The 10,931-nt window shown below is 43.8% G+C and overlaps 1 protein-coding gene across 1 annotated transcript in view; it reads left to right on the forward strand.

Annotated features, from left to right (window-relative positions):
- The window catches only part of LOC126355146 (BMP and activin membrane-bound inhibitor homolog), a 212,445-nt gene extending 202,415 nt beyond the window's left edge, over positions 1-10,030 (forward strand). Inside the window, exon 4 of the mRNA XM_050005341.1 lies at positions 7,611-10,030. Coding sequence (XP_049861298.1) covers positions 7,611-8,104 — 494 coding nt within the window. The 3' untranslated portion in view covers positions 8,105-10,030. The remainder of the gene's footprint in view (positions 1-7,610) is intronic.
- Positions 10,031-10,931: the final 901 nt, after the last annotated feature.

A 10,931-nucleotide genomic window follows, 5' to 3' on the forward strand; every position in this document is an offset into this window, starting at 1 on the left:
ACTCCCGACATCCCGAAAACTCATGTTCAGTGTTTTTGGAGAGACAAGGCGCTTTACTGACTGACTTTTTTACCACGAGGTGAAACAATCAATAAGGATGTTTATTGCCAGACGCTTAAGAAATTGCCCCGCGCAATAAGGAACAAGTGTAGAGGAAAGCTCTCAAAATGTGTGGTTTTCATTCACGACAATGCTCGAACACACACTGCGAAAGTGGCCAAACAGCTCCTTCGGAGCTTTGGCTGGGACTCTTTTAGCCATCCTCCGTTCAGGCCCGACCTCGCTTTTCATCTCTTTCGGCATCTGAAGTCATTATTTGGTGGCAAGCGCTTCAGTAACGATTAAGAGGTAAAAGAACGTGTTACCTCATGGTAGGCAATACAGGCGGCAACATTCTACGACGAAGGAATACATAGACTATGAGAAATGCCCGGAAAGTTACGGGGTCAATGTTGAAACATAGTGCGTTACAGATTTTTGTGAAATAAATTGCTTTCTTTATCTGCATTCGATTCCTTTTTTTGTTACCAACGGAACTCACTTTTCGAATTACCCTTGTATGTCCATTTCCTTGGACCCCTCTGTCCAATTCCTCTTTCCCCCTCTCTCTGACCTTGACCATTGTTTATTGTTATTGCAAATTCAGATTCTGTATTAGCATTCTAATGATAAACCAATACTGAGCGGGGTGTCGCAGTGGCTGCCACACTGGACTCGCACGTCGCGGGGACGACGGCTCAGTCCCGCGTTCGGCCACCCTGATTTAGGTTTTCCGCGATTTCCCTAAATCGCTCCAAGAAAATGCCGGGATGGTTCCTTTGAAAGGGCACGGCCGACTTCCTTCCCCGTCCTTCCCTAATCTGATGAGACCGATGGCCTCACTGTCTGGTCTCCTTCCCCAAGCAACCCAACCCATAAATCAGTTAACCACAAATACATCTTTCCTGTATGCCAACAACGTTTCACTATAAAGTATATAGTACACTCCTGGAAATGGAAAAAAGAACACATTGACACCGGTGTGTCAGACCCACCATACTTGCTCCGCACACTGCGAGAGGGCTGTACAAGCAATGATCACACGCACGGCACAGCGGACACACCAGGAACCGCGGTGTTGGCCGTCGAATGGCGCTAGCTGCGCAGCATTTGTGCACCGCCGCCGTCAGTGTCAGCCAGTTTGCCGTGGCATACGGAGCTCCATCGCAGTCTTTAACACTGGTAGCATGCCGCGACAGCGTTGACGTGAACCGTATGTGCAGTTGACGGACTTTGAGCGAGGGCGTATAGTGGGCATGCGGGAGGCCGGGTGGATGTACCGCCGAATTGCTCAACACGTGGGGCGTGAGGTCTCCACAGTACATCGATGTTGTCGCCAGTGGTCGGCGGAAGGTGCACGTGCCCGTCGACCTGGGACCGGACCGCGGCGACGCACGGATGCACGCCAAGACCGTAGGATCCTACACAGTGTCGTAGGGGACCGCACCGCCACATCCCAGCAAATTAGGGACACTGTTGCTCCTGGGGTATCGGCGAGGACCATTCGCAACCGTCTCCATGAAACTGGGCTACGGTCCGGCACACCGTTAGGCCGTCTTCCGCTCACGCCCCAACATCGTGCAGCCCGCCTCCAGTGGTGTCGCGACAGGCGTGAATGGAGGGACGAATGGAGACGTGTCGTCTTCAGCGATGAGAGTCGCTTCTGCCTTGGTGCCAATGATGGTCGTATGCGTGTTTGGCGCCGTGCAGGTGAGCGCCACAATCAGGACTGCATACGACCGAGGCACACAGGGCCAACACCCGGCATCATGGTGTGGGGAGCGATCTCCTACACTGGCCGTACACCTCTGGTGATCGTCGAGGGGACACTTGAGTAGTGCACGGTACATCCAAACCGTCATCGAACCCATCGTTCTACCATTCCTAGACCGGCAAGGGAACTTGCTGTTCCAACAGGACAATTCACGTCCGCATGTATCCCGTGCCACCCAACGTGCTCTAGAAGGTGTAAGTCAACTACCCTGGCCAGCAAGATCTCCGGATCTGTCCCTCATTGAGCATGTTTGGGACTGGATGAAGCGTCGTCTCACGCGGTCTGCACGTCCAGCACGAACGCTGGTCCAACTGAGGCGCCAGGTGGAAATGGCATGGCAAGCCGTTCCACAGGACTACATCCAGCATCTCTACGATCGTCTCCATGGGAGAATAGCAGCCTGCATTGCTGCGAAAGGTGGATATACACTGTACTAGTGCCGACATTGTGCATGCTCTGTTGCCTGTGTCTATTTTCCTGTGGTTCTGTCAGTGTGATCATGTGATGTATCTGACCCCAGGAATGTGTCAATAAAGTTTCCCCTTCCTGGGACAATGAATTCACGGTGTTCTTGTTTCAATTTCCAGGAGTGTATATATGTGTCTAAATGTTTAGTACAACAACGTGAAAAAGTGTGAAGTAAATCGGAAAGGTATATTTTGATATTTTTGGTAGCAATGTTTTGCCTTAATATAACACATATAGTTTTATATTATCTGTATTAAAAATATCCATACATTAACGTATTAGTTACCTAAAAACACGGCCGTATTAGAATTCAACGTTGCGTCAAAATTACAAAGCATTCGGTCAGGAACTTTCGTAGAATAGCGATTCTGAACAAACCAATATTTACATTTTATAACGTTTCCTCCTTTGTTACATATGTATTACACATATAACAGGCAGCGTTCCAGTAGGTACATGAAAACACGTGAGTATTAGAATGCAATGTTGCTGTCAAAATTTCAAAGCAATCCGCCAAGAACTTATAGAGATGTGAGATTTTGAAGAAACTAACATCCATGTTTGTACTTATATAGAAACTGTGAATGCTCCTAATCACAAATATCCGAAAGTTTTTGCCTCAACGCGTTGAAATTTTGACACAGCGCTGTATTGGAATACGTTTGTTTTTATACCTATTTTTAAATATATATAATGTATATTTTTTAAAAAATTTCGTAATAGTAGTTACAAAAATAGCTGTTACAAAAAAAAACTCAAAAAGTGAGAGGCGTTTAGTGCTTATTACGCTATGACTTACAGATAGTTCAAATCGCCGGTGTCACATATTGTGACATCAGTGATGACTCTGGCAACGGAGACGGAACACGTAGCTTTGTGTAGACCTATCCGTAATTCCTATATCTACGGCAACACCTAAATATTATAGGCCATTCCTAAAATTCGATTTACGATGTGTTGGGTTGGTGCATAAGTTAGTAGCATTTTTGCAAAGTTTAGTAAACACAAGAAACGCACATAACAAGGACTTCGGTCTTCAGTAACGTATTCTCCATCAGTATTTACAACAGTCTGCCAGCACTGGGGTAACTTTTCCGATTCCGTAACTGCAGAAATCACGTGGTTTTTAGGCGAAGAACTCAGCAGTGTTCGGAGCTCAATTTTATCCATATTGGAAGTTTTCTGAAGGTTGTTCCATAGAGAGCGGAAAACGTGAAAATCTGAGGACGCACTGTTTGCAAAAATCGAAGAATATTTGAAAGATGATCTCTTGCTGTATCAGCTTGCAGCATTTTTGTGTACTGTTTTTAAATATTTTATTATACAACAGACAAGAGATATTCCTAGCTTGCATACGAAAGTCTCAGAAAGTTTTTAATCTGATCGAAGTCCTGTGATTTTTGTTCAAGTGTTTCTTGATAACTTAAATATGTACGCTTCTGTATCCACTCCTTCAGACAAATTTATTTTTTTCTCATATTTTTATTTCTCTTCGCGATTTTTCTTCGATAATAATGATGTAACAACGATGGTGACAGCTCTGATTTTTCAGCACTGCACCGCAAACTTGCACTTACTTGCCTCAAGACGCGACTGTAGTCGAAACTGTTCTGCAAATACGTAACAGCAGTCTGTGTGTAGTTAAGAAGTGCGAGGCACTGCAGCAACTACAGCCGTGAAGAAATACAGGAAATGTATTCGCAACTGCTAATGTGAAACGCCATCTGCTGTATATAGGCATGACAAGAATGAAAATTCGTGCTAGACCGGAGCTAGAACCCAGATTTCACACTTTACGTAAGCGGTCACCTTAACAGCTTCGGCCATCCGAGCACGAATCACCCAGACCAAAACTTCCGTATGTCACCCGTGTGTCGCAACTTGCACTCTTACATTACGCACATTTCCGTCCAAGAAGCACATATTTATTGAGAGTCAAGGACCTGATAGTTGCGAATAAATACGAAATAGCAGTCCTGTTTTATGAACAAGTAAAGTGCATTGTTCCTTCAGACACGCACGCATGAATAAATAAGTTCTTCCTGGACAGTAATGTACGCAACATATGAGAGCTGGTTGCGACGCATAGACGACGACGTATGGAAGTTTGAGTCTGGCCATGATTCTTGCACGGATAGCCGAAGCAGTTACCACTATCCCTAATGTAAAGTGGGAAAGCCGGGTTGAGTCTGATGGGGCACAAATTTTCATCGTCGTCACTCCAATATACAGTCGACTGTGGTGCATATTTGCAATTGCAAATACATAATGTAATAATAATGTACTTCTGCAAGTATTTGCTGGAACTTTCTGAAATTAACTTGCCCAAACGACTTTCAAAAGTAAACTCGGGCAAGTTTTGGTTCTAACACCTTAGCAACTGCAGAAGTTACTTGCTAGTGGACGCACGCCTTTAGGAATGTGGGTTTTGACGTTAAATGCACGTCCTTTATTTGAGTCGTTTTATTGTAACAAGATTGTCGCTATACGATTTATGATCGGTCAGTATTTCACAGGACTGTTTGACCAGTAAGGTATCAGCGTCACTATCAGTGTCACATTGTGCTCATGCAGGAAACCCTATCACACTCCGTATTTTTGTAGACATGTACTCGTTTTCGATGTTTAGTGTAGTGCCAATATAAATTTTTATGATTGCCACTAACGTCCGCATTTTCTCGTTTTGGGAATTAAGATCTTTCGATCCTTCTTTTAATCAACAGCTTATATAGTTCTTAATTCAGTTACTGAATTACGTAATTTGTTATTTGTTTACTATCGATCTGTTATGTTAGTAAAGCCAAAAAAATCGATTTACATTGCTTAGAGTTAATGTTTCGTCTGGATGTAAAAGTTTCTGAATATGTGGATGCAACCATTAAGTGTTATTTTCTTGTTTTAAGTGGCTTGATTTTGCAGATGTATCATTGACTTATATGGAAGAAATTTTTGTTGGATAAAAACATTGAAATTGATGATAAGCGTTTGATCAGTTTTACCCTCTAGAGTAGCCGAGAGCGCTAACGCGCTGCTTCCTGGACTCGGGTTTGCGCGCCGGCCCCGGATCGAGTACGAGTGGCGGATTAACGACGAGGGCCGGTGTGCCGGCCAGCCTGGATGTGGGTTTTTAGGCGGTTTTCCACATCCCGCTAGGTGAACACCGAGCCAGATTCCCACGTTCCGTCTCAGTTACACGCGTCGCAGACATTTGAAACACGTTCGCACTATTTCACGATTTACACTAGATGCAGACAGCTAGGGTACACTGATTCCCTCCCTGGGGGTACGGGATGGCGGCAGGAAGGGCATCCAGCCACCCCTAAAACTAACCTTGCCAAATCCGTGCTAACCACGCCGACCCTACGATCGCTGCGGGACTCTGGCGTAAGCGAAAGAAAGAAAGCGTTTAATCAGTTTTCAGATTTAAAAAAAATTATAGCCACATATGAACCAAGCCGTAAGTAATGATGCAAGTACATCGTGTAGTGCAGTAGAGAGGAACAGTTTAGTGAATTAATTAAAATTATGCAGTTCTTCTTCGCAGTGACCCCCCCCCCCCCCCCCCTCCCCCAAGGGCTTGTGCTGAGCGGTTGTTTTCCTTAATACAGGAACAGTGGACAAGGAGAGAAATAAACTGACACCTGAATCTGTGAATGGGATTGCAACGGTTAAATTTAAGTTTAGACATTAGAATACAAAAAGCTTTTTTTAAAATATTTGTGTCGACAAAAGGCACTTTTAAGAAACATTTGGTCCAGTGCAAAATATACACGGGAATGGAGCTCTAAGGTAATGTAAATACACTACTGGCCATTAAAATTGCTACACCACGAACATGACGAAATTTAACCGACAGGAAGAAAATGGTGTGGTATGCAAATGATTAGCTTTTCAGAGCATTCACACAAGGTTGTCGCCGATGGCGACACCTAAACATACTGACATGAGAAACGTTTGCAACCGATTTCTCATACACAATCAGCAGTTGACCGGCGTTGCCTGGTGAAACGTTGTTGTGATGCCTCGTTTAAGGAGGAGAAATGCGTACCGTCACGTTTACGACTTTGATAAAGGTCGGATTGTAGCCTATCGCGATTCCGGTTTATCATATGGCGACATTGCTGCTCACGTTGGTCGAGATCCAATGACTGTTAGCAGAATATGGAATCGGTGGGTTCAGGAGGGTAACACGATACGCCGTGCTGGATTCCAGCGGCCTCGTATCACTAGCAGTCGATAGGACGAGCATCTTATCCCCACGGATGTAACGGATCGTGCAGCCACGTCTCGTCCCCTGAGTCAACAGATGGGGACATTTGCAAGACAGCAACCATCTGCACGAACAGTTCGACGACGCTTGCAGCAGTATGGACTATCAGCTCGGGAGACCGTGGTTGCGGTTACCCCTGACGCTGCATCACAGACAGGAGCGTCTGCGATAGTGTACTCAACGACGCACCTGGGTGCGCGAATGGCAAAACGTCATTTTTTCGGATGAATCCAGGTTCTGTTTACAGCATCACGATGGCCGCATCCGTGTTTGGCGACATCGCAGTGAACGCACATTGGAAGCGTGTATTCGTCATCGCCATACTGGCGTATCACCCGGCGTGATGATATGGGGTGCCATTGGTTACACGTCTCGGTCACCTCTTGTTTGCATTGCCGGCACTTTGAACAGTGGACGTTACATTTCAGAAGTGTTACGACCCGTGGCTCTACCCTTCATTCGTTCCCTGCAAAACCCTACATTTTAGCATCATAATGCACGACCGCATGTTGCAGGTCCTGTACTGGCTTTTCTGGATACAGAAAATGTTCGACTGCTGCCCTGGCCAGTACATTCTCCAGATCTCTCACCAATTGAAAACGTCTGGTCAACGGCGGCCGAACAACTGGCTCGTCACAATACGCCAGTCACTACTCTTAATGAACTGTGGTGTCGGGTTAAAGCTGCATGGGGAACTGTAGCTTTACACGCCATCCAAGCTCAGTTTGACTCAATGCGCAGGCATATCAAGGCCGTTGTTACGGCCAGAGGTGGTTGTTCTGGATACTGATTTCTCAGGATATATGCACCAAAATTGCGTGAAAATGTAATGTCGTGTCAGTTCTAGTATAATATGAATACCCATTTATCATCTGTATTTCTTATTGGTGTAGCAATTTTAATGGCCAGTAGTGTGTGTGATATGTGTGTAACAGTTTGATTTTTTGTTTGTTTGTCGTGTAATAAATTTAAAAGATTGAGAGTGTCCCCTTTCTTCATCCTAAAATACACAAAGTGTCCTCTGTTTTGCATTCCAACATACGGTAAACGTGCCTGCAGGTGGTGCGGCGAATGCGAGTGCGTCCGCTCGCGGCGCGGTCTCGCCCGAATCGACGGCGTACGCGAGCGGCGAGGTGTGGCTGAAGGCGGCGACGATCGCAGTGCCGGTGTGCGGCGTTGTCATCCTGGTGGCGCTGGTGGCGGCAGCGGTGCGCATCCTGCGCCGCGACGCCCGCGAGCTGGCCGCAGCCTCGGCCGCCTGCAAGGCGCCGCCGCTGGCGCGCTGCAAGGTGCCGCTGCTGCCCTCTGCCGCCGCCGCCGCGCGCCACCACCACCACCACCACCACCACCACCACAACCACCACCAGGAGGCGGCCGAGCGCCGTCCCGACAAGAACGAGGCGAACGCACGCCGCAACCGAGCCGCGGCGCACGCCAACCTGTTCCGGGGAGACGAGGCGAGCGGCGCGGGGACCGCAGGGGAACCCCCGGCCAAGCTGTACCACAAGGCGGCCATCGCGTGGCGCGCCGACGGCTGCGCCTGCCCCGTCTAGCAGAGGAGGCCTCGCCGACACGAATCCCAGTTCAAGAGTGCAGTCTTCGAATTCGACAGACCAACCCCCGGTGCACTTGCCATACCAAAACCAGCCACCTCAACTTAACGAGTTCTGATTGCCTGCTGGTGACTCTTGAATCAGAATGGCCTAGGTGCCATTGGATCTTGCCAGTGCGTGGAGGATCCTGCATACGTTTCAGAGCAAGTACGAGAACCACTTACTTCCGTGTACTGGCTATCGAATTAGAACGTGGTCTGAGAAATGCCTAAATGACATCCTCGAGGAATCGAAAGATGATGTAATTTATTTCTCCTGGCCTATAGTTAGATTAGGCCTATTCTGTTCCTGATATGTCTTGGGGCTGTAATTTAAAGCCAGGATGAGGACATCACGCACTAATTTTCCTCTCGATTAGATTTGCTTTCTGACAAAATGAATATCAGCAGAGAAAACTGCCTTGGAAACACCAGACTCCTTTCCTCCTTAGGTATCTATAGGTGTATCTTGCGATACCAGGGAACAGCAGAGGTAACATCCCAATATCAACTGCAATTCCTCAATTACAGGGGAAGTAAACTCTTTTCTGTTTCAGTTTGTGGTTCTGTTTCAGTTCTAGATTTTTCTAGATGAGTAAAGTTACTGGAATGATCAGGTAATCTTGAAAATGTGGCTCAATTAACTAACTGAGAACATGGCAAACAGCAAAGTGTAACATATTTTGCATACAACAGTGCTTTGTTTTATTTTCTTGCTGTCTGCATACATACGTCAGGTAGATACCTTACACTACTATGCATTGCTGCTTGTATATGTATCAGAGATCATTTAGTTAGACACATACAAATGCAGTTCTATGTCTTGGATGTTGTGTTTTGACTTTGCAAGTCCTGCAAGTTCGCATTATTTCCATTTGTGTTAGTAAAACGGTATATGTTTCATTTTACATTGAATTCTTCCAAGTAATAGAACATTTTGAAATGCGGCATCATTAGAGTATGTTAATGTACCCCAGCAGAAGTAATTTTCCCTCTTCACTTGGGGTACTGGCTGTCTTTCCCATGCACATCTTTCATTTATGGGCAAATATGACAATCTTGGTCATGAAATTCTTTTAACTGTATCTGTCCCACTTCTGTCCCATTAACAAGAAGACTTATCTATGTCTGTTTTAACTGGTGCTGTTTTTTACTGCTGATTGCAATCAGTTTGATAAAATCATTTGCAATTTGTTATACCATTGGAAATTAGGACTACATATGGAACTACAAATAACTACTATTCTACATTAATTCTCCTTCTGACTCATCAACTGTCAATCTCTCATGACCTCCTATATATTCACGACAATAACTTGACTCGTAGGTAGGATACCCAGTAAGACAGCAATGAAAATGTTTTTAAATGTCATTCTCTGTTCAAAAAGCTCTTTGTAGCTTGCACAGTACAAGATATATACTTTTTTAGTCAACACTGTAATATATATGTACAACATTTATTTAGGTACATTTATAACCATTTTATACTGTGAATATATATATCTATACACATTGTAATACTGTACATTAACAAATATTTAAAAGACTGTATAGGATAAAGGAAATGTACATAAAATACTTTATCAGTCGGACTTCACTTGAAAGTTGATTTGTGTTTGGGTAAAAATGTTCCAGGACACAAATTCTGACTTTAGTGCATCATCTTCATGATTAGTGATTTGTGAGTAAGTGGCCCTAAGTTTTGTGGTCTTTCGTTATAGCATTGACTGAACAATGTCATTAATAGTGGGGCAGTAGTAACTATCTGGAGATCACAAATAATGCTGTGATAAATAAATATGATTTTTACATTTTAGATGTAAATATATACATTTTTGTTACTATATATGTGTAAAAAGACAATAAAAGAAGTTAATTTTTTCTTATACATATTTTTCTTGCTTCATATTTTACAATGTTGCTGGATACATCAAATTATCAGAAAATAAAATAATCAGTACACAGTTAATAACAGTTTTCATATAAAAATAATTTACATTATAAATAAGAATATTACACGTAACTAATAGGCTACTCTAATCATATTACATACCATGTGGTGACAGCCTCACTTTATGATATATGTAGCTTACTGATCACATAACTGGAAATGAGCCAGCTAATATGACACACTTATAGTTTTAAAATTTAAGATGGAATATGTAACAATCCATCCCTGATCAACTCAAAAAAATTAATAAAACTTTTGCTACAACTACTGGTTCCTGGTTGCAGTGCTATCAATCTCAGTGCAAGTTAATTACACAAAACATTCCTCAGGAAGATGAGAGTTGCTATAAAATCAAAGAAATAAAAAAACTGCTTAGTTACATTTACCTGAATTGTTCCATAAAAAAGAGAATCTTATCTTGATTGTATGTGAAGATTTGGGTTTGTTAAATCTAGGTATCATTTCAGAGTTGTAGTTATGTTTTTATATGCTACAATGCCTGTAATATGTAAATTAGAATTGCACTTGGGATGTTCCCTGCAATATTTGATAAATGTTCAGAGGAGAACTTCATGTAATAGTTCTGAACTGATGGGCATGGATCAGAAATTACTGACTTGCTTGTCAGGAGTATATCTCCATCTTGATAGCTTCTTTCTTCTCTTGTGGATTTGTCTGCTGTGCAGTTTGGCCTGTGTTTAAGAGAAAAATTGTGTTTATCTACGTCCAACAAGGTACTAAATAACAGAAATCGCTTTCTGAAGATATACATGTATTCTTCAAATGGCTCTAAGCACTATGGGACCATCTGTTGTTCCAACTCAGTGCTGTGTGCTAT

This window comes from Schistocerca gregaria, chromosome 3 (assembly GCF_023897955.1).
Source record: "Schistocerca gregaria isolate iqSchGreg1 chromosome 3, iqSchGreg1.2, whole genome shotgun sequence".
In the NCBI taxonomy this organism is placed as follows: Eukaryota; Metazoa; Arthropoda; class Insecta; order Orthoptera; family Acrididae; genus Schistocerca; species Schistocerca gregaria.